Source organism: Alexandromys fortis, unplaced genomic scaffold (genome assembly GCF_014885135.2).
Source record: "Alexandromys fortis isolate MF-2015 unplaced genomic scaffold, M_Fortis_MF-2015_v1.1 scaffold_29, whole genome shotgun sequence".
Lineage (NCBI taxonomy): Eukaryota > Metazoa > Chordata > Mammalia > Rodentia > Cricetidae > Alexandromys > Alexandromys fortis.
The window spans coordinates 10,429,289-10,455,557 of NW_026067891.1; the positions used below are offsets into that span (position 1 = coordinate 10,429,289).

A 26,269-nucleotide genomic window follows, 5' to 3' on the forward strand; every position below is an offset into this window, starting at 1 on the left:
TGAGTCATTTAGGGAATTCTCCTCTTCCCGTCGTGCCTTGGGCTACGGGCCTCGGTGTGGACCCGGAAGTTCCGGGTGCAGTTCCGGGTGCCAACGAGTCTTCTGACTGGAGCCATGGCCGCTCTCTGCCTCTTCGACGTGGATGGGACCCTGACTGCCCCGCGGCAGGTAGGCGGCGCCCGGGAGGCTCGCGGCCGTGGAGTGGAGCCCGTGCAGCGCCCAGACCGCGGTGACGACCGCCCGGGAACCCGGAGACGCGGGTCCTGAGCGGGGTGCGGAGGAAGAGGGGGCCAAAAAAACTTCCAGCAGGAAACGTTCAGAGTCGGAAAGTTCGGGTCTGAATTTCTTTGGGGGCCTGGGGATTGGTGACCAGCTTAGGCCCTCGACCTGCTGTGTCACCTTTGGCTGTGTTGTCTAGTGTATCAAAGGCAGGCTTTCAGCTCTCTGACCTTGAGCAAATCACTCTCTCGGAGCCCCTGAAGCCACTTTAAACGGGTGTATTGCCTGTTGCATGGGGTATTGGTGAGGATGACAGAAATTCGTGACAGTGCCGAGCCCAGATGAAGCCTCAAAGGTGAGCCGCTCCCAGCAGCCCCTGCAGCGATGGGTCCCAGACCGTCTGCTAGAGAGCAATACAAGGTCCAGTGGAACTTCTTTCCCGCTTACAGATCTGGTTGTTGTGATCAACCTCCTTTGCACAACGTGGTGATTGAGCAGGAGTAATTCAGACTTGAGGCTGGGCACAGATAGCTTAGATGTCGCCACGTCTACTCCACCTCTTTCAGATTTCATAGGGTGTGTTCCGGAAGCCCTTGTTAAGTGTGTGTAACCTTAGATATATTGGCAATTACATATGTACAGTGTATCTCGGTCAGATTCACCCCCAACTTCTCTGTGTTCCCTATTGAGGATACCTGCCCCAAATCCCTCTTCCATTTCCATGGTTTTTTTTTTTTTAATAGCCCACGAAGTTGACTTAGTGTTACACACACACATATGCACGGACCTGTGTAGTTATCTACATAGGCTCAGGCAAGATACCCTACAGCCACCACCCGTGCTGGAAAGTTAGCTGACTTAATCTTGTGTAGGCAACCGAGGAAGCTGGGAATTCTTGAGGACAACGGCTGTAAAACGTCCAGGAGACAGCGTTTCTCAAGATGCCTCATCCTCTGGGTCTTACATTCTTTCAACTCCCTGAGCCTTGGCAGGATTAATAAGATGTCCCATTTAGGGTACTTACTCTTACCACTTTGACCAGATATAAGTCTGCTTTAATGCCCACTACAAAAAGAAACTTTGCTTCCCAAGGTTGAGAGCAGCATTAATCTATGGGTGTAAACATAAATATTTAGAAGGCAGTTTAACAAGATGTCCATTTAGCAAAACAACAGTAGTAGGTCCTTCCATAGGGCCTATGAGCTCCTAAGTCATGGCTTTTGACTAAGTTTACTGTCACAGGCATTAATTCCCTCCTGTGGGGCAGGTCTCACACCCAGTCAGAAAGTGATCTGGTTACCTGTGTAACAAGCATGCCACCGTTGCACAGGTAAGCATGCATTGCTTAGCATGTCAGTGCTGTAGCATGACTGGGAAATACCATTCATGACTTTTCTCCCCGCGGTGGTTTGCATAGCACCTTCCAACACTGCCAAAGCCATCTGTGTCAGTTCCAGCCTGATTTCTCTGTCTTGTAACCAAAGAGTGCTGTGCCTTCAGCAATATGGGACTTAACATCTAGTTAGGGTAGGCAACCAAGAGCATTGGCAAAAGCCTGTATTGTTTTGGGGTCTCAGGTCTCTCTGGTCAAAACCTCCACCTGGCCCTGGATTTTTTTTTAATAACTCTTGTCTTCTGAAACGATATTGTGTATACACATATGCTTTACAAAATAATAGGTTTTCATAAAGTTTTTAAATACATCCTTAATTTCAGAAAAACTACCATCCAACCCCTTTCTACCTCATTCTACTTTTCTGAGCCACAGTTTGATCTAGGGATGGCATTAAACCACACGTTCTCCAGAGCCCTTTCTAGCTCAGCTTCATTGCTCAATACACATTTATGAGTTAATTCAATAGAAAGGTGGACAGGTGGCATAGGGTTTTAATCTCTGCAGGAGAATTTGATGGTTCAGAGCCAGCCTGGGCTAAATAATGAGTTTGAGGCAAACCTGGGGAACTTGTCTCAAAACAACAAAAGCCAATAGTAGTCTAGAACAGGAAGCAGAATCCATATTTTGTAAAGGGCTATATATTAAGTACTTTTGTCTCTGTAAAACATGGCCTGTAGTAGCTACTCAACTTTAGTGCAAAAGCAGCCACAGACCATATGTAAACTTGAGTAGCTATGTTCTAATTTATTACAGAGGCCACTGAGATGGCTCAATGGGTAGATTCATTTACCCCTAAGCCTTGGGACCTGACTGAGTTCAATTCCTGGAACCCACATGGTGGAAGGAGAGAACTAACACCCGCAAGTTGTCTTCTAACCTCCCCTTGTACATTGTGGCACATGTACATGCATGTACATACATAATAAAAATTATAGAGACAAACCATTGTTCAGTCTGGTCCAGGAGCAGTAGTGGTCAGGAGTCTCCATTCCTAAGCCTTTGTACGGTGTTGAACCTGCAGTCTTCCACTACCTTTCCTCCTGGGCGGGACAATTACTACTACCACCCCATCCCCTGAGACAGGGTTTCTCTGTGTAGCCACGCCTGTCCTGGAACTCGCTCTGTAGATCCACCTGCCTCTGCCTCCAAGTATTGGGATTAAAGGTGCGCACCACTGCCCTACTAGCTACTACCATTCAAACGTAAGAAAACTGAAACCAGTGAAGTCCTGACTGCCTCAGCTTCTCATAGCAGCTGTGATGGTGAAAGTCCCTGGGTCTCGGGCACTGTTAGCTGTCCAGTTTGTCATTTCCTTTCACTGCTAGGGTGGAGCCACTCCAGGTACTAGATATTGAGAAAGTGCTTCTGTTTCCCGGGTAAATGGGGCTAGGTAAGCATGAAGTATAAAATAGCAGAGAAGCCAGGTAGGTGATCCAGAGTGTATTCCCTTTCACGCATTTGGAACAATATGCTTGCAATGATCATAAGCAATTGTAGCAATAAAACAAAACTAATTTGAAAGAGCTGGGTACTGTGATTAAAATATTTTAGCACAGATCTGTTATCATCAGCCTTTCCTGCTTCCATCCTTGTGTATTCTTAAACGTCACTAATCACAGTGTGGTCTGGAAGAGGAAGAACAAGTTATCTTTTATCGCAGTTCTTGTGACATGATATGACCTGCCTGGGTTCAGTCTAGTTAGCATGGAATCCAGACGTCTGCACATTTCCCTGTTTGTGTAGAAGTTTGTCTTCCTGGGTGTTTTCTTCCACATGTCATTCCATCCCTAAACAGTAGGACTTGAGAAAAGCTTTCAAAAAAAGAAAAAAGGACATAAGCCTCCATCATTTTCCAGTTCTGGCATCCTGAAAACTCACACAGAGATCATTGACAGAAATAGTGAACAGAGAACCCATATCCCTGTCAATTTGGTTAAAAGCAGCTGACATTTCATCATAATAATTTTGCATTTCCTCTTGCTTAATAACTTTCTAGACCACGATCATCATGCTACCTCACCTCTTTGTAGTTTGTTTTTGTATCTGTTAAAAGACAGTAGATCCAGCTGTGTAGCCAAAGCTGACCTTGAACTCCTGATCCTCCTGCCTCCACTTCCCAAGTGTTGTATCACAGACTTGTGACACTATACCCACTTCTGACGTATTAAATCATACGCATGTAGTATTAAAAAAAACCTTAAACAACAGAAGATTGGACTGAAGGGATGGTGCCATGATTAAGAGTACTGACGACTCTTCCAAAGGATCCAGCATCCACATAGTGACTCACAACCATCTGCAACTCTGGTTCTAGGTGATCTCTGCCCTCCTCAGGCACTGTATGGATGCAGCACAGAGATACATTTGAACAAAACAGACAAAAAGGAATAAGCTAGAGCTATGTCTTATTAAAAGGTCACCACAACATAAAATGGAAAAAGCAAGTTGTTGCCAACTGTGTGTGTGTATGTGTGTGACTAAACAAGTGGGAATAGATATAACTAAATATTAAGTTTTTCTACAGACCTAGTGTAAAAATCAGAGCTAAATTAGTTTGCAGTTCATCTGATTATTATCACTCAGAATCGTCCTGTTTTCCTTCCTGACATGTAGAAAATTACAAAAGACATGGATGGCTTTCTACAAAAATTGAGGCAGAAGACCAAAATTGGAGTGGTAGGTGGGTCAGATTTTGAGAAAGTGCAAGAGCAACTGGGAAGTGATGGTAAGTGCTAATTCCATTCTAGCAGGATTAACTTCTGATGATACTGAGACCTGCCGCCCAGTGTCCGCTGCAGTCCCAAGCCACCATCACTCATGTAGCACACTTTCCACCTTCTCTGGGAAAACATTTTCTCTACCCTTATTTGGCCTTTGCTTTAACCCTATAAAAGTAAGTTCTGTGATCTTTAATAGAATCCTTGACTCAGGTTTCCAGTTAGACTCACCTTGAAGGTCTCACTTGTGGGACCTTTTCTCCCTCTAGTATTTCATGTCCTCACTGCTCTCACTTCAGACCAGGCCCCAGCTCTTGGCTGTGCTGTCGGCTCAAATTTATATCCCTCTCGTCTCAGTACCTTGTCCCTGTAGCCCTAATGGAGTGTGTTCCAGGGTTCCCTCATCATGAGAGTCACTAGGCTCCCCACATCACCAGGGTCTCCAGCACAGGACTGGGAAGATAGAGAGCCTTTGTGATAGGGTCTCACTCTGTAGCCCAGACTGGACTCAGACTCACCTTGTCATCCTGTCTCCACCTCCTTAGTGCTGGAGTGAAGGCATCGATCACCACACCCAGCTGGAGAGTCTCTTGGCTTCTTTCCTGGTGATGGTGGAACAGCAGGTCTCTAACACCTGGACATATATTTTAGCAAGTATCCCACCAAAATTGTGGTGCCCAGCTCTGCTGATGAGCACTCTGATGTAAACTCAGTCTTTGTTGTCTTCCAGACAGTGTCTTACTTGTCTTTTTTCCCAGGGTTTCTGGGGTAGCCGGCCTCTGAGAAGCAGTGAGTAGAGAGATCCATGAATGAATAGTTCTCTCTCTGTTGTAGTGTGTTATGCTCTCCTGTGAACCAAACACTTGGGAGGCTGAGACAGGGGAGTCACGAGTTTGCAGTCAGGCGGGGCTGGAGAGATGGCTTAGCAGCAGTTAAGAGCACTTGCTGCTTTTATGGAGGACTCAGGTTCAGTTCCCAGGCCCAATGGCAGGTCACAATTGTCTGTAATTCCAGTCCCATGAGGTGCACGTGTGTCCATGAAGGCAAAATACTAATATATATCAAATAATTTTTTTGTTTGTTTGTTTTTTTTTTTATTGAGATAGGGTTTTTCTGTGTAGTCCTGGCTGTCCTGGAACTCTCTCTGCAGACCAGGCTGGCCTCGAACTCAACAGAGATTCGCCTCTTTCCTCTTCCCAAGTGCTGGAATTCCCGTTGCCCAGCTTGCTCGCTCACCCTCCCTCCCTCCTTCCCTTCTTTCCTCTTTCTCTCCTTCCTTCCTTCCTTCCTTCCTTCCTTCCTTCCTTCCTTCCTTCCTTCCTTCCTTCCTTCCTTTTTTTCTTTCAAACCAACATGAGTTTAAAATAGACAAAAGCACACTGTTGTCCTAGGGTTATGTTAGTACTAAGGACATATTGGGCAGTTTAGTTCATTGTAGTATGCCTAGTACCATCTCTGACCACTAGTAGGCAGTAGAGTGCATGCACACAGGCACCCACACACAGTTTGATAACTCAGGCTGTCTGCAAACATTGTCCAGTGTGTCCTGGGCATCATGTTGCCATGGTTTGGAATTCGGCATGTCTATCTGAAAGTACAAGTCTGGGTCATATCAGATACTGGAAGAGTCAGTTCTGCAGTCTGTAGGACACGTTTACTTCATCTTCCTGGAGGTACTCTCTTTAGAAATGCTATTAGTAACAAGTCATATGTAGCCCAGAAGAATCCCATCACAGGGGTTGATCACCATCCCTACCTTCAGAATGTACTTACAGCGTACTCTGAGAGGTTTTGTATCACAGTACCAGAGCTAGGTGTTTGAGAGTTGTAACAAGCGAGAGTCAAAACACTTATACTAGAAGGCAGCTAAAAGCTCACCTTGCATCAGCCTCAGCAGGTGTAGTGGACATACCCGTAGTCTTTGCACTCAGGAGACTTGCTGTGAGCTGGAGGTGATGCTGGACTATATAATGAGTTCAAGGCCAACCTGGACTACATGAGGTCCTGTCTCAAAAACAAACAGGTGGGCATAGTAACACATGCCTTTAGTTCCAGCACTTGGGAAGCAGAGGCAGGCAGACCTTTTGTGGGTTATGTATTAGTCTTCAAGTCTAAATGAGTATAAGAATCATCTTTTTAAAACAGCTTTTTAAAATTTTTATAAAAACATTATTTTGAGGTTGGGGAAATTGTAAAGGTACTTGTTAACTCAGGTTCAGTACTAAACCCACAGAGAAGTTGAGAAGCAACCCCACAAGTTGTCTTCTGACCTACACACACACACACACCATGGTGTGTACATGCCCAAGTGCATACATACACACAAAATAATTTTTATTTTTAAATTGAGCCTGTCAAACCTGATCTGGAAAGCCTGAGAGCTGAGGGTGGCCGTCCTCTTTGTCCCTTGTTTCCTGCTGGTTCATGACAGGGTTGGAAGGCGGCAGGGACCAGCATCTTACTTTACACACTGGCAGGCTGGAGGCAGGGTCTGTGATCGCCTAGACTTAAGCTGCTGTCGAAGTTCAACCTCTTGATGAGAAGGTTGGCACAGCCGGCAGGTGCCTTGCGGGAAGGCGTTGAGGAAGAAAGAGAAAGACAAGTTTCTTTCTATTCAATGCATCCTCAGTTTTTATCTTGTTTTGGTTGTAGTGGTTGAGAAATACGATTATGTGTTTCCAGAGAATGGCCTGGTAGCATACAAAGATGGGAAACTTTTGTGTAAACAGGTAAGTTTTTAAGTATGCAGCCCGTTCTGTATAACTACTAACATGTTGTGTAAATCAACACGTCTGGGGCAGGAAGGTCAAAAGTTCAGGGGCTCCCTGAGCTACAAAGTGAGTTCAAGATCAACCTGGGCAGCTTCATGAGACAGTGTCTCAAAATTTATAAAAACAATAAAGAAAAGGGGCATAGAACGACACATTACATGTGATAATGATTGAATGCCTCCGGGCACGTGCTGGAGCTCGGTGGGAGGGAGGGAATCTTCACACTGTATTCTTTGTCAAGTTTGAATTTTGCCCCACACAGCTGTTGCTTGTTCCAGATAGTGACTGCATCTTTATAATGGGCTTTTAAAGCTGCTTGAGTTCAGTGTTTCTATTACAATAGCTAAAGCTAGAGCACATTCAGCCAGGGGCTATGGAAGAGAAGCTGTACTTAATACTTAGAGCAATTGCAGGAAGCTCTCTGGCCCATCCGGAAAGTGTGAAAGAGAATGAACACGAATCCTTGAGTAATGAAGCAAAAGGTGCTTCTGACCGAGGGGTCTGTGCTTTGCCTGATGTTTTCCACCACTAGAAAAGAGAAAGCGGTGAAAGGACAGCAGGGTATGTCACTGTCCCGGCTGAGTCAGCCTGTGACTTCTGGCAGTATTGTCAGATCTGGGTTTGCCGTGAAGCCATTTTGAAAGTACTTCCTATTATATCAAATAACTCATGCTTTGTTTACCTAGAGTATTCAAGGTCATCTGGGGGAGGCAGTGATCCAAGACCTGATCAACTACTGTCTGAGCTACATTGCAAAAATTAAACTCCCTAAGAAAAGGTGGGTTCGCTCTTAACAAAGGAGGCTCTTCTAAGGTATGGAGTAGTGGACTCTTTATTTTTCAAGACAGGTTTCTCTGTAGCTTTGGAGCCTGTCCTGGTACTCACTCTTGTAGACCAGGCTGACCTGGAACTCACGAGATCCACCTGCCTCTGCTTCCCGAGTGCTGGGGTTAAAAGGCGTGCGCCACCACTGTCCAGCTGAGCCGTGGACTCTTTAGGTGGATTCATGACCAGAACCCAGCACTTAGTAAAACTACTTGGAAATAGTTTATATAGCCAACCACATGAAGATGGTTGTAAAAAGGGTGCCCACCCGTGTGATGGAGTGCTGTACAGACCAGACACTGAAACCTGTGCCAGCTCTGGGCTGTCAGGAGAGTTCCTGTGAAATAGCATGTAAAGAGCACGGAGCCTGATGTGGTGGCATCTGCCTATAATCTCAGTGCTAGAGGGGCTGAGGCAGGAGGATCACAAGTTGAGGGCCATCTTGGAAGTTATAGCTAGATGATTAAGGGGGGGGGGGGGGGACAGGTATAGTGGTGCACTCACGCCTTTAATCCCAGCACTCAAGGGCAGAGGCAGGTGGATCTCTGAGTTGGAGGCCAGTCTGGTCTACAGAGAAGTTTCAGGACAGCCAGGGCTACACAGACCCTCTTTTGAACAAAATGGGGTGGGGCAGGTGTGATGAGTCAGCTGTCAGCCAGTATGTAGGAAGCTGAGGCAGGAGAATTGCTGTGTGTTTTAGACTCCATAGTGAGTTTCTTGTCTGCTTGGGCTACAGAGTAAGACCTTATCTCAGAAAATGGTCTTGGGAGCTGGAGAGATGGCTCAGGGGTTAAAAACACTGACTGCTCTTCCAGAAGACATGGGTTCAATTTCCCAGCACCTACATAACAGCTCACAACTGTCTGTAACTCCAGTTCCAGGTGATCTAACACCTTCACACCAATGAACATAAAATAAAATTAAATAAATTTTAAAAAGAAAAAAAGAGAGAGCACTGGCTGCTCTTCCATAGGTCCTGAGTTCAATTCTCAGCAACCACGTGGGGGCTCACAACCATCTGTAATGGGGTCTGGTGCCCTCTTCTGGTGTGCAAGCATACATGCAGGCAGAATACTGTACACATAATAAATAAATCTTTAAAAAGAACAAAAGGGGGCTAGAGAGGTGGCTCAGAGGCTAAGAGCATTGCCTGCCCTTCTAAAGGTCCTGAGTTCAATTCCCAGCAACCACATGGTGGCTCACAGCCATCTGTAATGGGGTCTGGTGCCCTCTTCTGGCCTGCAGCCATACACACAGACAGAATATTATATACATAATAAGTAAATAAATATGTTTTAAAAAATTTAAAAAAAAAGAACAAAAGGGTCTTGGGAGTTTGCTATAGCTAAAGTACCTGTCACAGCAGCACGAGGGCCAATGTTCAGATCCCCAGTACCCACGTAAAAACTGAGTATTGTCATGTCTGAAACTCTAGCCATGAGGGGCGGAGACAAAGTCTCCTGGGAGTCTGGTCAGGCAGTGAGGTCTGGCTCCAAGGAAAGACTGTCTTAGAAGATAAGCTGGAGAGCAGTGGTGAAAACCATGTCAAACACTAGTGTGCACACATGCATTATGTACACATGCATACAACACACACACAATTTTAAAAGGCATCAGAAGCCTACAATCTGTAAGTCTCAGGAGGTCTCCAGGGTAGATAGACAAAACCAAATGTGTTTGGCCTGCATAGCTTAAAGAAAATTACTTTATGGGGTTAGAGGGTTCTAGACTCACTGAGGAGGAGTGCTTGCTGCGCAAACATGAAGAGCCATGTTCAAATCCCCAGACCTCACAGAAGTCAGCCGTAGTCACGTGTGCACATATAATCTGAGCACTGTGGAGGACAGACAGGACCACTGGGACTTGCTGGCCCACCATCTGGTCTGGCTCGTGAAGAGACTGTCTCAGAGGACTGAAGCAGAGTTTTGGAGCAGGACACCCATGCCTGGGCCCACATGGCAGAGAGAAAAGACCTGACTCCCACGCATGCCTCTCTGACCTGCCCCTCACAAAATAAATTTGTAAAAATGTTAGCCTTTAAACCCAGCTTTCTGGAGGCAGAGCCAGGCATTTCTATGAGTTCAAGGCCAGCCTGATCTACAAAGCAACTTCTAGGACATCCAGGGCACTGTTACACAAAGAAATGCTGTCTCTAAAAACAGAAATTTAAATATATATTCTGAGTCTAAAACTAAAAACACGATTTAAAAAAGTTTCTAGGTATCTTCCCTGGAATATCTGAAACCGTTGGCATGTTTTATTTTCTGTGGTCACATCAAGCCTGAATAAGCAGTCTGCCTCTGAATAAATAGTTTCCTCTGTGAACCATAGTCTCAGAACCTGTCTGGGTCCTCCCTTAATGACATCACTCTCCTCAAGAGCTCACTAACAACACAGATGAGACTGCAGAAGGAGCAAGTGCCCTTATGCTGGGGTCCTTTCCCAGCCTTTAGCACAGGAGACATCCTGATCAGTTGCAGTAGAAACAGTGAGCCACAGGGTAATTGTTTTAATAGCACACCCTGCTTAACCCCGTATATCCAAACATCACTTTATTAAATAGTCTGTGAAATATTATAACTAGTGAGACATGGTTCCTCAAGCCTGTAATCCCATGTATCATCTGCAACATGGCGTGTTCAAGGACAGCTTGGGCTACATAAGACCCTGTCTCAGAAAGTGGGGTGTGGACTATTCCTCCCGTGGGGTCCTTCTCCCTCTTGGGAGTTCTTGATTTTGTTATTTACTACATCTCCATTTGCTTTGCTCAAAAAAGAAATAAAGCTGGGAAAGTAGGTCAGCCAGTAAAAAACTTTCTGCTCAAGCCTGAGTACCCGAGTTTGCTCTCTAGCCCCCTGGTAGAGCATGCTTCCAGTCCCTGGGGCTCACTGAGCAGACACTGTAGGCTGAATTGGGGAGCTCCAGACTCAGTGAGAGATGATAAGGTGGAGAGCAGTCAGTGAAGACACCGCTGGAGACCTCTGACTTCTAGTGCTTTCACACACATTCACATGCACACACACATAAAAATCTGCAAAGATGACTCCATTCCTTTTCCATGCTAAGTCTCCATCCATCTCAATCTGAGTTAGCCACATTTTGAGTTTGTCATACTATGTGACTCAAAGCTTCCAAGGTGTACAACCCATGAGACACCTGGGTCACATACTCCTGCTTCTAGAATGTAATGTTGCCCGAGTAAATAAGGTATTTTGTATTTTGATGCTGTTCCTGCCCAGGGGAACTTTCATTGAATTCCGAAATGGCATGTTGAACGTGTCCCCTATTGGGAGAAGCTGCAGCCAAGAAGAACGAATTGAGTTCTACGAACTTGATAAAGTAAGTTCTCGGGCACACTTGGACAACGGCCAGGTCTGAGAAGAAAAGCCCAACCGTGTAGCCTGTGGGCAGTATTTAAAATGCTTCTGCACTGTGATGTAATGGACAATTGGTGTCTTTTTGTATCTCTCAGAAAGAAAATATACGACAGAAATTCGTAGAGGACCTGAGGAAGGAATTTGCAGGGAAAGGCCTCACATTCTCCATAGGTACGGTGCATCCCCAGGCTCTGGTCCCTGTGTGCTAGAGCGTGTGGTGGGCTGCTGCGGTGCCCTGTTCACAAGGTGATGCGGGGTTAGAAAGAGCTTCCAGTCTTCCTCTGCAAACTGTAAACTTTTACTTATTACTCTCTCTCAAGACTTTATGTTTGAATGTTTTGCCTGCATGTATGTGTCAGTACCATGGGCACGTCCACTGTCCAAGGAGGCCAGAAGAGGATGTGGATGCCCTGGAACTGGAGCTACAGACTGGGTTTCTCTATATAGCCCTGGCTGTCCTGAACTCACTCTGTAGATCAAACTGGCCTCAGACTCACAAAGCTCCACCTGCTTCAGCCTCCCCAGTGCTGGGAATAAAGGCGTGAGGCCACCACCTCCCAGCAAGCAACATGCTAATCCTGGTGTAGACTTTTTACTGTTCTACCACAGTTACACAGGCAGACTGTAGACAAGCAACCACAGCAGGATACCCCCAAGCCAGGAAGTGGTTCCATGCTGTTGGGTCTGGTTCTACCTCTGCACCCAGCAGGACTTTTTCTGCCTGCTCTTCTCTCTTACACAGAAGAGCTGTATCTTGCTGTGTGAACAGTAAAAGTTTCACACCTCTGTATGGAAGAGAAGTCTTGCTGAACTCCAGGAGTGTTGGACAGTGAGCCTCTCAGATGAAGTAGACTAAGATGTCTTGAAATCCTGTAGTGTGTCACTATTAAGGAATCACAGAAATTAGTGGGTGGCTTTTACAGAGCAAGAATCAGGCTCAGGGGGCTGGAGAGATGGCTCAGTGGTTAAGAGCATTGCCTGCTCTTCCAAAGGTCCTGAGTTCAATTCCCGGCAACCACATGGTGGCTCACAGCCATCTGTAATGAGGTCTGGCGCCCTCTTCTGGCCTGCAGACATACACACAGAAAGAATATTGTATACATAATAAATTAATAAATAAATAAATATTAAAAAAAAAAAAAGAATCAGACTCAGAAAGCAACAGAGAGTTGTTCAGGCTCACAAAGCCTGTGCTGACTGTCATTGAGCCAGTGGTACAGAAACTTAACCTGACTTCTGTCATCACTTGGTAGCAGATACGTGTTATGTTTTATTATTACATTTTCAGTTTATTGGGGGTGGGGCATACAGGCTACAACACATGTGTGCAGGTCCTAGGGCAGCTGTGAAGAGTTGGTTCTCTCCTACCACGTGGACCCCAAGGGACTGAATTCAGGTCTTGACAGCAGTCACTTTTAACCACTGAGCTGTCTGTCTAGTATATCTTTTCCTATTAAATGCTTCAAACATGTCCACTTCTCCTGGCCACACTATCAGTCTGGACTTAAAGCCCTCTAGCTCTGCCAGCACATGGCCTTGCAAAGGAACCACGTGTCAGACACAATCAGGAAGATTTTTTAATAATTCCTGAACTGTTAACTGAATGCCTTTCTAATAACTTTGAAAATGTTTTGCAGTTTGTTTCCCCGCCCCCTTGGTGGGTTGATTTTTTTTTTTTTTTTTTTTTTTTTTTTCTGCTTGAAAAGTACCCACGTAGCGGCTGGAGAACTAGCTCAGCAGCTAAGAGTAGTAACTGCTCTTCAAGAAGACATGTGTTCAATTTGCAGCATCAGTATGACAGCTCACAGTCATCTATAACTCCAGTTCCAGGGTTTCTGACACCAGGGTTTCCTCAGACATACATGCAGGTAAAACACCCATACACATGGATAGATGGGTGGACAAACAGATGGACGGCACGATGGATGATTTTAGGGGGTACCTACCTATAAGTTATCTTTTATTTAATGAGCCTATTGTCTCCAGGATGAGCTCATACAGCCTGCTTTTAGATTTTCCACTGATGGTGGTTTGGCTTAGCTAGGTTTTTCCTCTGTAGTCCAGACTTGCCTAGAATTCACATGAAGCCCAGACTGACCTTGAACTCACCATAAGCCTCCTGTCTCAGGTTCCTGAATGTGGGGATGGCATGTATGCACTTGCATGCCTGACTCAGGGTATATTAAATGCCAGATGGTTCCATTGCATAAGGGAAGCCCTTATTAGGTTTTTACTTAAGCCTGCCTTATTTAAACTTGTAAGTCTCTTCCCTGAAGAAGCACAAAGAGAGATGATCGCTTAGACCCAGATGAAATAATTCTGGGAAAAACAGCAAAGAACCTGTCCATAAGTAGCATTAAGTGGTGAATAAATATATCAAAATATAAGTAGATAGATAGATAAAAAAGCAAGCTGCATTATCTTCTTCTTAAGGGTGTTACCCTCCCTCCTCTCATCTAGGCTGTGCTGGGGTTGTACTCAGCCCAGACCTGCTAGGCAAGCCCTCTAACTGTTGAGCCCCATTCCCAACCCTCCTAGGCCCTCCTTAGCCTCACCTTCTTGGTGTGTCCCCTTCCCATCCTGCAGGGGGCCAAATCAGCTTTGACGTCTTTCCTGATGGGTGGGACAAGCGGTATTGCCTGAGACACCTAGAACATGATGGTTACAAGACCATTTATTTCTTTGGAGACAAGACTATGCCGGTAAGTAGGAAAGTCTCTTGTGCAGTTTGGACTCTGAGAGGGAACGTTCCAATAGGCTGTTTTGCCATCTCACACTCTACCTGCTGGACCTTCTAGCCTCCCTTCCCTTAGAGCTCTGAGGCCCTGACCCGGTGGAAGCAAAGACTATAGGTCATTTTCAGTCTGCCTCTTGAATTAAGTACTTCCCACTTAAGGCTGCTCTCAGATCACCTGTTGTCGAACCTCTGCATTTCAATGCTAACACCCCAGAGGCAGGCAGATCTCTGAGTTCAAGGCCAGCCACAAGACCCTGTATAGAAAAAACAAAATAAGCAAACAATGCCTTCACCATTGTGGCTTTATTGTCTTGCTTTATGACTGCTACCATGTTCACTGTAGATTGCATGATAGAGTCTTCTCATAAACATGAGAGATGTGCAAGTACCTGAGTCTGTCCTCAGTTGGTCAGGGATCACTGGAGGGAGGACCTGCCTAGGGTGTCACACAGGAAGAGCCAGTGCCAGAGAGGGGCACAAAGAAGCCATTTCCTCAGAGACATTTGGCATAATTGTGAGGCTCTCCTTGGACGAGTATCTGCTACCACCATCCAAGGCCTAAGAGGAGCCTCAGTACCAGCTGCTCACTGCCTATGATTGGGCTTGGGTCTCTTACTTACTATGCCCTTCTGCTTCCCACCCTTCTGCTATAGAGATTCTGGCTCTCAAGCATTACATTCTGAAGCCAGTAAGGTATCGTAAATGCTATGGAGCGCTGGTCCCTTTGATGGCTGCTCTGTCAAGACCGGCCCTGTCAGAGGTCTACCTCCAGCAGGGTCCCTGGTGACAGTGAATTATTTCACTTAGTGTAACATCCTCCAGGTCCGTCCTTACAAACAGCAATAAGAATTTCCTTTGCTGCCAGGCAGTGGTGGTGCACACCTCTAGTCCCAGCACAGGGGAGGCAGAGGCAAGCAGATTTCCTCTGTTAAGGGTGGATAATCCTGCACTGTGTGAGTATGCTGTTTATCCTTCCATTGTCAGCAAGTACCGCCTCTCTGCACGGGGACTGCGGCTTCACTGTGTTTGGTTGTTTATCTGTGAGCCTGACAATGCACATCTCCTAGAAAAAAAAAAAAAAAAAGACAGGAAGCAGCCTCTGGATACTTGTCTTGGGCTAACCCGAAAGCACCAGCACAGGAAGCCGTGTGAACAAGCAGGCCTGGACCTGACAAATACTGCCGCTGCACAGCAAAGAAACCTCAAGAGGAAAGGACAGCTTGTGGCTGGGGGTGGTGGCGCATACTTTCAATCTTAGCACTTGGGAGGCAGCAGCAGGTGGATCTGTTTGCTCAAGGCAAAGCTGGTCTACACAGTGAGTTCCAGGCCAGCCAGAGATACACAGAGACTCTTCTCTCAAAAAACAAAACCCAAAAAAGGCAGCCTATGAAGTGTGAGAAAACACAAACCATGTCTGTCCATCCAAAATACATCAGAGACTCCTGCAGTTCAGCAGCAAAGTAAGAACCTGATTTAAGGGGCAGAAGACATGACTCAGTGGAAGGAACACTGGCTGCTCTTCCAAAGACCCAGGTTCAAAACCCAGCACCACATGGTGGCCCGCAATCCATATAAACTCCAGTTGCATAAGGATCTAATGCCCTGTTCTGTCTGGCCGCTGTGTACCAGGCACACTCTGGTACACAGACATACATGCAGGCAAAACACCCATACAAAGAAAATAATTTTTAAAAAACCGATTTAACATATTTGAAGGCTGACTGCACCAAGTAAGACACACAGTGGAGTTGATACCTGTAATCATAGATCATAAGAATGAAAGTTCAGGCCACAGTGAGAGCCACATTCCTCCCCCTAGACTGGCCATTACTAACAGACACACAAAAGAAGGTAGAAATCAGTGCCCCTTTACCTCAGAACAGTAGATGATGCAGTCAATATGAATAGCTGTTAAATAAATAAAAGAAGAAAAGCTAAAAATAGAACCTCATATGATCCAGTAATCACACTGATGAGTATAGATCTAAAAGAATTCAGATCCAGTCCTGGGAAGAAGTCTGCTCTTGAGATAAGAGAGCATTCTAGTACCATGGACTGTCTCCAGTGGGGGAATCTGATGCCACATCCTCAAGGAGAAACAGTGTAGAAGCTAGCCTTGAGTTTATATTTCCGTATTTTTGTCTCTTGGTGGTGAAAGCTGGTTTCTAACTCATGGTAATCCTCCTGCCTCAGCTTCTAGTGCTGGGATTACAGGTGTGAACCACCATTTCTGGCTGTTTTGGTTTTTCAGGACAGGGTTTCTCTGTGTAGCCCTGGCTGTCAGGGAACTCAATATGTAGTCCAGGCTGACCTCAAACCCAGAGATCCTCCTTCCTCTGCCTCCCGAGTGCTGGGATTAAAGGTGTGTGCCACCATGCCCGTTTGGGTTTTATTTTTTTTAATTTGTTTTATTTTGGTTCCTTACCCTTTTTTTAAATTGGTATTTATTGAGCTCTACATTTTTCTCTGCTCCCCTTCCTGCCTCTCCTCCCCCCTTCACCCCTCCCCCAAGGCCCCATGCTCCCAATTTACTCAGGAGATCTTGTCTTTTTCTACTTTCTGCTTCCCATGAAGATTAGATCTATGTAAGTCTCTCTTAGTGTCTACATTGTTGTCTAAGTTCTCTGGGATTGTTGTTTATAGGCTGGCTTTCTTTGCTTTATGTTTAAAAACCACCTGTGAGTGAGTACATGTGATAATTGTCTTTCTGAGTCTGGGTTACCTCACTCAAAATAATGTTTCCTAGCTCCATCCATTTTCTTGTGAAATTTAAGCTGTCATTTTTTTTCTGCTGTGTAGTACTCCATTGTGTAAATGTACCACATTTCCCTTATCCATTCTTTGGTTGAGGGTCTTTTAGGTTGTTTCCAGGTTCTGGCTACGACAAACAATGGTGCTATGAACGTGGTTGAGCACATGTCATTGTGGCACGATTGAGCATCCTTTGGATATATACCTAAAAGTGGTATTACTAAGTCTTGAGGAAGGTTGTTTCCTAATTTTCTGAGAAATCGCCACACTGACATCCAAAGGGGTTGTTGTACCAGCTTGCATTCCCACCAGCAATGCAGAAGTGTTCCCTTTTCCCCACATCCTCTCCAGCATAAGTTGTCATCAGTGTTTTTGATCTTGGCTATTCTTACAGGTGTAAGATGGAATCTCAGAGTTGTTTTGATTTGCATTTCTCTGATGACTAAGGATGTTGGACATTTCCTTAAGTGTCTTTCAGCCATTTTAGATTCCTCTGTTGAGAGTTCTCTGTTTAGGTCTCTACTCCATTTTTTTTTATTGTATTATGTGATCTTTTGGTGTCCAGTTTCTTGAGTTCTTTGTATATTTTGGAGATCAGACCTCTGTCTGTGTGGGATGAGTGAAGGTCTTTTCCCATTTTATAGGCTGTCGTTTTGTCTTGTTAACCATGTCTTGCTTTACAGAAGCTTTTCAGTTTCAGGATGTCCCATTTATTAATTGTTTCTCTCAGTGTCTGTACTGCTGGAGTTATATTTAGGAAATGGTTCCCTGTGCCAATACATTCTCTTCTATAAGGCTCAGTGTGGCTGGCTTTATGTTGAGGTCTTTGATCCATTTGGACTTGAGTTTTGTGCATGGTGATAGATATGGGTCTGTTTTCATTCTTCTACATGTTGATATCCAGTTATGCCAGCACCACTTGTTAAATATGCTTTCTTTTTTCCATTTGATATCTTTTGCTTCTTTATCAAAGATCAGGTGTTCGAAGATGTGTGGATTGATATTCAGGTCTTCTGTTTGGTTCCATTGGTCCTCCTGTCTGTTCTTATGCCAATAACAGGCTGTTTTCAGTACTGTAGCTCTGTAGTAGAGTTTGAAGTCAGGGATTGTGATGCCTCCAGAAGTTCTCTTATTGTAAAAAAGGATTGTTTGGCTATCCTGGGTTTTTTGCTTTTCCATACGAAGTTGAGTACCGTTCTTTCGAGGTCTTTGAAGGATTTTGATGGGCATTGCGTTGAATCTGTCCTTACCCTTCTTAATGATGGTTTATGATCAGATCCCTTTGTCAGTTTCATGGGATACATAACACTTTGACTGTAGACCGTGAAAGAGTAACATCAGACTTGCGGTCTTTTTGTTGTTGTTGTTGTTGTTGATGATGTTGTTTTCCTTGAGACAGGGTTTCTCTGTGAAACTGACCTGGAACTAGCTCTTGTAGACAAGGCTAGCCTTGAACTCACAGAGATTCACTGCCTCTGCCTCCCGAGTGCTAGGATGAAAGGTGTGTGCCACCATCACCTGACTTAAAGTCTTCTTAAAAATTAAGCTAATGGCCGGGCTGTGGTGGCGCATGCCTTTAATCCTAGCACTTGGGAGGCAGAGGCAGGCAGATCTTTGTGAGTTCGAGACCAGCCTGGTCTGCAGAGCTAGTGCCAGGACAGGCTCCAAAGCCACAGAGAAACCCTGTCTCGAAAAAAAAAAAATTAAGCTAATGAAATTATGCTGTGGATCTAAAGAATATCTGGAAGCTTCTTTTGTCTGACTTGGTGTCCACTCACCCCTTTTCAGTATTGCGAATTGAGCCCAGGGCCTCACACATGCTAGGTAAGAACTCTACCACTAAGCTACTTGCCCAGCCCGTTTATTCTTACTTTGAGGTAGGGATTTATTAAGTTGCCATTTTGGCCTTGAACTCACTTTAAAGTCCAAGTTGGCCTTTCACGACTAATCATCCTGCCTTAACCTCCAAAGAAGCTGAGTTACAGGCCTGTGTCATTGGGCCTAGGTTGGTGCCATTTGTTTTTGTTTGTTAATTTGCTTTTTATTTCATTGTTTCTGAAACAGATGTTCAGCCCAAGCTGGCCTCAGATTCCCTGCGTTGCCAAAGATGACCTTGAACTCCTGACCCTCCTGCTTCCAACTCCCAATGCTCCAGACTTGCACCAGCACGCCCAGTTTATGCAGTGCTAGCAGTCACACTCAGGGTTCTGTGTGTGTGTCAGGCAAGCACTCTACTGAGCTGCACCTCCAGCATCCTGGCTCCCATTGCTTACAGAAGGGAAAGAGATCTGTTAACGCCCACTACTACATGCTGTGGCAGGACAGCATGCTAGGCCAGTGATACATAGCCATGAGTCCATTCACCAGAGAGGGTAGAAGCAGAGTTTATTAGGCATGTTACAGTGTAGCCACAGCAGGCAGGACGGCAGGGAGACTGCAGAGGCCTTCTAAGTGGGAGACAGTGCGGCAGTGTCACAGTGCCCTGGTACTTTAGGTCTTATCAGGTAGGACAGCTGTGTGGGTTTGTTTCTTTGGGCAACTGGTTATCTGAATTGGACCTTATGAGTTGCTGGGGATCAGCCTCCAGATAAATGTCTGTGCCTGCTTAAACGTGTGGAGTTTTTCCCAGTAGCAGAGCTCTGACCAGGTAATAGTCCTAGTCCAAGGCCACCGTGACCATTGCTCCAAGTCAGCCAGGTCTGAAGCAAAGCAGCCTTGGCCTGAGGTTAAAATAGCAGCACAGCACAGCCATTCTCCAAAATGTTACCACAAAAGACTTCTCTGGAAATGACCCGACCCGACCCCAGCCCTGTGGTGTGGGAGGCTGTGCTGTCCAGAGCCTTGCTGTGACTGCTGAGCAGAGCAGAGCACCATGTTGTAGCCGGAGGGCTTGCTGCTCCACTTAACTCTTGCACTGCCATGACTTCATTTACATTTTTCATTTATTATTTTAAATCGAACCAGGTGTGGTGGTATATTCCTATAATCCTGATACTTGAGTGGCAGAGGCAAGAGGATTACATGTTTGAGGTCGCCCTGGAGCTACATAATGGGATCCTGTCTCAAATTCCTCATCTCACACACAAACCCAGCAAGCTTTTCTTCCGTGGTTTTGCTGGTTTTCAGCTGAGCTTTGTCAATGAAAAGCATTTCCTGCCCAAAGGGACAGAATTGCCTTGGAGCTTCCCTGCTGCGGCAGCACAGCCTCTGCCATCAGGGTCTGCTGGGACACAGGGGTGGCCTCTGTCAGAACAGAGTGAAAAATTAGGTTCTGCCTTCCCAAAATGTTCCTCGGCCCCAAAGGCCAGCCGACCCAGCCGAAATAAAGTCACACCCCTGATTTCAGTGGCTCCCCAAGGGAAACAAATGGGCACTCAGTTGCTCAGGACGGAGGGCTACATCTCAAAGGCTTCTTGTGGGCAGCATTCTGGTTGAAGGCATTTGCAAACATTCTTGTGAGTAAGGAATATTAGCCACCCTTGCATTTGCCTGTGTGTTCCTGTCCTGAGTAACCTAGCTGTGAGTCCATGGAGCACACCAGGATGTGGGGCTGGGGGCTGGACTGGCACTTAAGGTGCTGTCTATTCATTATGGCAGTCAGCCCCCCCCCCCCCATGCATCCGTCTGTGGAGTGTTGTGTTAGCAAGGAGCAGAACAGTAGAATATTGTGCTGTGGTTTTTACTAATGATGGAAAAGTCATCTCTCTCCATGTCAGCTCATAAGTGCATAAAGGGGTCTGAAAGACAAAAGTTACAGCAGTCACTGCTTGGGGGGGGGGTACAGGGGAACGGGGGGGTTGCCTCCAAGATGTGATTCTTTTCGATATTTTCCTCCAAGTCTCCCAGAGGACAGAACTGGCTCAGTACTAGTCTGATTGTGAAGAAAGCAGAGGATCTGGTCTTCACATACCTCCAGGATCCAGCCTGAGCTGCACATTCAGTGAACTTGCTCCCTGTACCCAGCCCCACACCGTTCCTCCCTGCTGTAGCCTGCCAAGGGCCCTCCCATTCGGTGTGCAGCATTTCACCCTCCCACAGTCTGAGGAGCACATCTGCCTTGAAAACCAGCTCAGGGTGGTCAAGGGGTGATGGTAAATCACCCAGACCGGAAATGACCCCTCCACTTGCCACAGCAGTGAGACTCACAAACCTGTTTTCTCTGACAACCCCGATGGGCAAGAGTTCCCCTTCTAAAGGAACCATGTGAGGATGAAACAAGGCCTTGGGAGCTCTCAGGGCTTGACTAATTTAAGTAGTCTGGGATTACTCTTTTTTGTTTGTTTGTTTGTTTGTTTGTTTGTTTGTTTGTTTCGAGACAGGGTTTCTCTGTGGTTTTGGAGCCTATCCTGGAACCACTCTTTTTTTTTTTTTTTTTTTTTTTTTTTTTTTTTTATCAGTGTTTTGCCTACGTGTTGAATCTGTACACTTGCATGCCTGTTGCCTGTGGAAGTCAGAAAAGGATGTCAGGTCCCCCTGAAACTGGTTTTACAGGCAGCCATGAGCCACCATGTGGGTGCTAGGAGTCAAACCTAGATCCCTGGGAAGAGTAGCAGTTTTCTTAACTGCTAAACCGTCCCCAGCCCCAAGGAGTGCATCTTTTTACAGAGCCTGCTCACAGCCCAGCTCAGCCTCTAGCCTTCTAAGAGTGTTGCAGAAAGGTTAGCTGTGACAGATTGAGAGGTAGGCTTGTTAGAAAACCCTAGAGAGGGTTACCTGGCCACCGGCACCTTCCTAGACAGGGTGTGCATTCAGAAGTCACACTACTGTCCTCAGCCATGCTTTGGGTGAGAACTGGGCACCTGCCATCCTGGACTGAGTCCTGCCCTTGAGGGCCAGGGATAGCATACAGTGTGTTCTCTCCACCCAGTTCTTTCAGAAGTCCTTTACCAAGGGAACCTGGGTAAGCCCATGCTCTCCATTGTCTGCTTCCTGAACTAACAGGGTTTTTAACCAGGTTAGAGGTCCTCAGACTAGCTCAGGGCTTTCCTGGGTCCCTGCCTGTCTACCTGCCTTCCTGAACACCAGAGTGCATGGGCTACTCATCTTGAGACTGGTTCTTCAGGGTGGAAGCATCCCCTCACCACTGTCTGGGCTTTGCTTCTTCTGTTCAGAGAAGCACAGGCTTTGATCTCTGGTATGCAGTTGACTTCTTGGGGGTCACAGAATCAGTGTTTCCTGGATATATGGTCATGCCAAGGCTGGCTCAGCTGTCTCCTGCTCCACTGACTAGAGAAATGGAACAGTGGTCAAGTTTCAAGCCATCCACAGACAGACCTGACCTTCATTCCAGGGCCTGCAGCCCAGCCCATGTTGCACCCCACATACTAGTTCTAGATTGGGAGAACTGGGGCTCACCTTAGGTTTACATTCAAAACCTCAGGACTCTAGCCTGGGCCCTGTCTACAGCAAGCCTTTTGTTTGTTTGATTGGTTGGCTGATATTTTTTTTTTTTTTTTTTTTTTGAGACAGAGTTGCTGTATATCACTTTGGCTGTCCTGGAATTCACTTTGTACACCAGACTGAACTCAAACTCACAGGGATCCACCCACCTCTGCCTCCTGAGTGCTGGGATTAAAGGCATGCACTGCCACCACCGCCTGTGGGCAGGCGTGTTTTGTTGTCAGATTCCCTGACCTCTGAGCAGCTGCTCCATTTGAGAACAGTCCATTTCACTTCTGTGCCTGCCTCACCTAAAAGCCCATAGTAAAATTTACTCTGGAGTCAGTGCAATGAGAGTGCAGGCTAAAGTGTACAGAGAATCAGTCTGTGCTGTGGTGGCTGTCTGCACAGCGGGTACACTGTGAAAAGGAGCCCATAGGCTCTGGACAGTACTGGCATTGTACTGGACGGCACTGGGAGGGTAACCAGTGCTCATTAATCCCAGGCTCCCTTTCCATCCTCAGACTTTGGGCCTTTTAAGAATTTAAATAGTAACAGGCTAATTTCCAGATGCCTTGGGGATAGGATGGCCCATTCCCAGGCACAGCTTCCTTCTCTTCTTTGGGAATAGTTTTGTTCTGGGAGCTTGGGGTGGCTGAGCTTGTTCTAGCAGAATCAGGACCATGCATGTCCAGCCTGTGTACCCTGCAGTTCCCAGACCCACTGTTCCATGCTCTGTATAGCTTGGGCTTTGTTTTTGAGACAAGGTCTCACAGTAGACCAGGCTGGCCTCCAATTCATGAAGATCTGCTTGCCTCTGCCTCCCAAGTCCTGGGACTAGGGACGGCCCAGTTTTGATTTTCCACACCTGGCATTATAAAGCAAGTTCCTCAAGCAGCTCCCGTCCTCATTCACAGGTGCTGCTCCCTGGCCCATCAAAGCAGAATCATGGAGACTGCTGTGTGGGTCAGTGGTGGGTGTAGCAGCGGGCATAGGACCAGTCTAAGCCTTTTGCTTCTGGCTCTTTCCTTCTAAGGTAGTGGTTTTTGTCAGGAACCTCTTAATTGTTCTCTCTGCCCCCACCCCACCCCTAACCATTCATAACCAGTTTTGTGACAAAAGCCCAGGCTCTGTAACCACAAGTCCACCTCCAGGGAACTGACACTTTAGGCTTAAAGGGCAGACTTGGGAGAGGAGGAGGTCTGCACAAGGGAGGAAGGTGGGATCCAGCCTGTTTTAATTCTCCGGCTGGGAATAAACTGGCCCTCAGGAGGAGTGCTCCAGGCACAGCCACACATGGTGGATAATTGCCCTCTGGGGTGGGGTTCTACTGGGAGAGTTTGCTGTTCCAGGAATCCTGGGTGATTGCAGTTTAGGACAGCGACTCTATTGCCTCCAGTTTTGAAACGTGTGAGATGGGATTGGTGCCTGACACTCATACAGTTAGGGCTGAGACAGGATATGAAGGATTCACCCTGCTTTTAGCCACTGCAGTTTGGAGTAGATACTTTGTACCAAAAGCAGCTTCCAAATGCCTGTGGTCCACTCTACAGAGAGATCCTCTCCTTATAGTTCCATCATGTTGGTGGCTTCTAGAATCCCTGTGCCAACCCCTCCCTCCATCTCTGCCTACCATTGGGCTCCCTCAGACTGCTGCCTACTCTGTAGCCCCACCCTGTCTTCTGTCTTCCTGTCTTTTCTCAAGTAGTCACTGAGGGCCATTTAAATTTCATTAAATCCCTGATGGTAGCTTGAGTCGGTAATTCTAGCTAAAGGAAATCAAAGCAGGAATCTTAAATTTGAGGCCAGCTTGGGCTATGTAGCCTAACTTGTTTAAAATGGTGATTGATGATGGTGATGTAGCTATGTCGTCTGACTTCCTGAAATGGTGATGACGGTGATGTAGCTATGTCGTCTGAGTTCCTGAAATGGTGATGACGGTGATGATAATTAAACTCAGAGCTGGGGAGGTGGCTCATGGTCACGCTTGCCACCAAGTGAGAGACTTTTCAGATACCAGGCACCTGTGTAAAAAGCCAGGCATAGTGGTGTGTGCTTATAATCCCAGCACTGGAGAGGCAAAGGCAGGTGGATCCTAGCACTCATCAGTGAAGTCCAGGTTCAGTGAAAGACCTGTCTCAATAAATGAGATAGAGAGAACGGAGAAAGATAGCCAATCAACTTCTGCCCTACGCATACATGCGTACACATAGGAACATGTATACATATACCACACAAATCGAATAAACGCAACTAACTGTTTCCCTCTTACTGGCCACACTTCAAATGCTCAGTCACCGTATGTGGCCAGTGGCTATGAGCAGACTGGCCAGCCATGTTCATTTTGCAGGGTGTGAGCAACCCCACTCTAGGCTACCTGTCCTACCAACACTCCTTGTCACTTTCGGGAGAAATCTGGGCACAAAGACAAATTGATAGCTGTGAGATTGTCATTTGCTGTTCTTTCTCACTAAAAACATAGCCTTTGCCAGATCCTCGCAAAGGTGTCTGGTGCTTTTCACGAGCATAATTACCTGTTCTGAGCTCGATCTCGGTTCATGAGAAGGTTAAGCTCCTTGTTCGGTGTGACTAAAATGTCATTCCTTTCTTGGAAACTAAGGGAAAATTAACTGAAGAAACCTCCCTAAGCTAGGAACATCAGGGTTGCAGCGCCAGGGAGCAGAACAAACTGTAGCCTATTGCTTCTCTGTGTCTTTGCAGGGTGGTAATGACCATGAGATCTTCACAGACCCCAGAACTGTGGGCTACACAGTGACAGCACCTGAGGACACACGCAGGATCTGTGAGGAGCTCTTCCCTTAACTCCAGAGGAATGGGGTCCTGGCCATCAAGAAAGGTCGCTCAGGGTCAGGGGCACTTAGCGCCAGAGCTGGAGTTCACCTCACGTGCATATGTCCCTAACCTGCAGCCAGGCTGTTCTCATGGTCCAGTCACAGGGACTAGTGGTCATCTCACTGGGCATGCCAGTAGGCCGCACCTCCACCTCCATCTAGCACCGCCAGCCCCAAGGGAGTGGAAAGAACGCAATCAGAAATGGCTGTGGTGGGGTGTGGTGGCTCATACCTGGAATATGTACCCAGGAAGCTCAGAGGCCTGGCCCCTTACCCTTTGTGGAACTGAAGATATAAGTTTGGGGTTTTCTGGTGGTGGTGGGTTTGGAAGGGCTCTATTTTGAGACATGATCTCACTATGTAGCTCTGGCTGCCTCAGAACCTGCAGTGTAGACCAGCCCGACCTAGAATTCAGGGTGTTTGGCCTCTGCCTTACAAATGCAGACTACATGCACCAACACACCAGCCAAGGTTTCCTGACAGTTGTCAGTTTCATCTGACCATCAAAAAGAGGGATCTGATAATGGAAAAAATACAAGGCATCCAGAGTTACCCACCTGGGAGAGAACTGAAGACTTCTAGTATGCATTCCCAGTCTGTGCTGAGGCTGGGGCATGAACTGAAGCCAGTGTTCTGCCAGAAGGCTGATGTTTCTGTTTTCAAGCCAGCTTCCTGTCTATGAGCCACAGACCACAGCTTGACCTGCCTGAGGGATAGCTGGCCAAGTGACAGTGATGACAGTTTGCACCTCCACTGGCCTTGCCGGCTCTGGTTGCTCCATTTCAACAGGACTGCTCTCCTGTCACCCAGCGAAGCCCTCCTGCAGTCCTTACCCAAGGAACAGCCCAAAGGCCACAGCCACAGGAGCTGCACTCCTTCAGCCTCTTCCTGGAGACTGCCCAGGCCTCCTCCAGAACCTCAGGGAGAGCCTTCCAAGAACATTTCCCAGGCCGCTTTTCAGCACCTAGTAAACGGTTCTGCAGCCCGGCTCCTTCTTGGGAGCCCCTGCTGCCCTTTCCTGCCTTCAGCCACCATGTGCTCCCACTGCCCTACCTTTGACTGCCCGCACTGGCACCTGCTGCTGACCCCTTTACCTCTGTCCACCCCCACAGGAGAGTGCCAGGACCTCCACCCTGTGGCGTCCTCCTTGGATGTTATAGCAGTGCTGTGACCACTTGCCCAGGGAAACACATTAAAGGGACTGCATCGTTCCTCACTTCTTGATCTGGTCACTCTCACTCTGGG

At 46.7% G+C, this 26,269-nt stretch overlaps 1 protein-coding gene across 4 annotated transcripts; it reads left to right on the forward strand.

The window, feature by feature from the left end:
* The first annotated feature begins 26 nt into the window (after positions 1-26).
* On the forward strand, positions 27-26,240 carry Pmm2 (phosphomannomutase 2). 4 transcript variants are annotated; one of them, XM_050161758.1, is made up of 8 exons: positions 27-168; positions 4,229-4,340; positions 6,985-7,061; positions 7,790-7,881; positions 11,168-11,267; positions 11,401-11,476; positions 13,892-14,007; positions 24,894-26,240. In XM_050161758.1, the coding sequence occupies exons 1-8, from the start codon at positions 115-117 to the stop codon at positions 24,993-24,995; spliced, it is 729 nt and encodes a 242-aa protein (XP_050017715.1). In that variant the 5' UTR covers positions 27-114; the 3' UTR covers positions 24,996-26,240. The 4 variants fall into 4 exon arrangements, with proteins under 4 accessions (XP_050017715.1, XP_050017855.1, XP_050017649.1 ...); XM_050161898.1 differs by lacking the exon at positions 24,894-26,240 and adding an exon at positions 22,263-24,886; XM_050161692.1 differs by lacking the exon at positions 24,894-26,240 and adding an exon at positions 18,858-22,210.
* Positions 26,241-26,269: the final 29 nt, after the last annotated feature.

Excerpts from the sequence above, each read along its gene's own strand:
- Pmm2 (XM_050161692.1), top strand. The coding sequence starts at position 115 with ATGGCCGCTCTCTGCCTCTTCGACGTGGATGGGACCCTGACTGCCCCG. Across the intron at positions 169-4,228 it reads CCCTGACTGCCCCGCGGCAG|AAAATTACAAAAGACATGGA; the intron begins GTAGGCGGCGCC and ends CCTGACATGTAG. Across the intron at positions 7,882-11,167 it reads ATTAAACTCCCTAAGAAAAG|GGGAACTTTCATTGAATTCC; the intron begins GTGGGTTCGCTC and ends GTTCCTGCCCAG.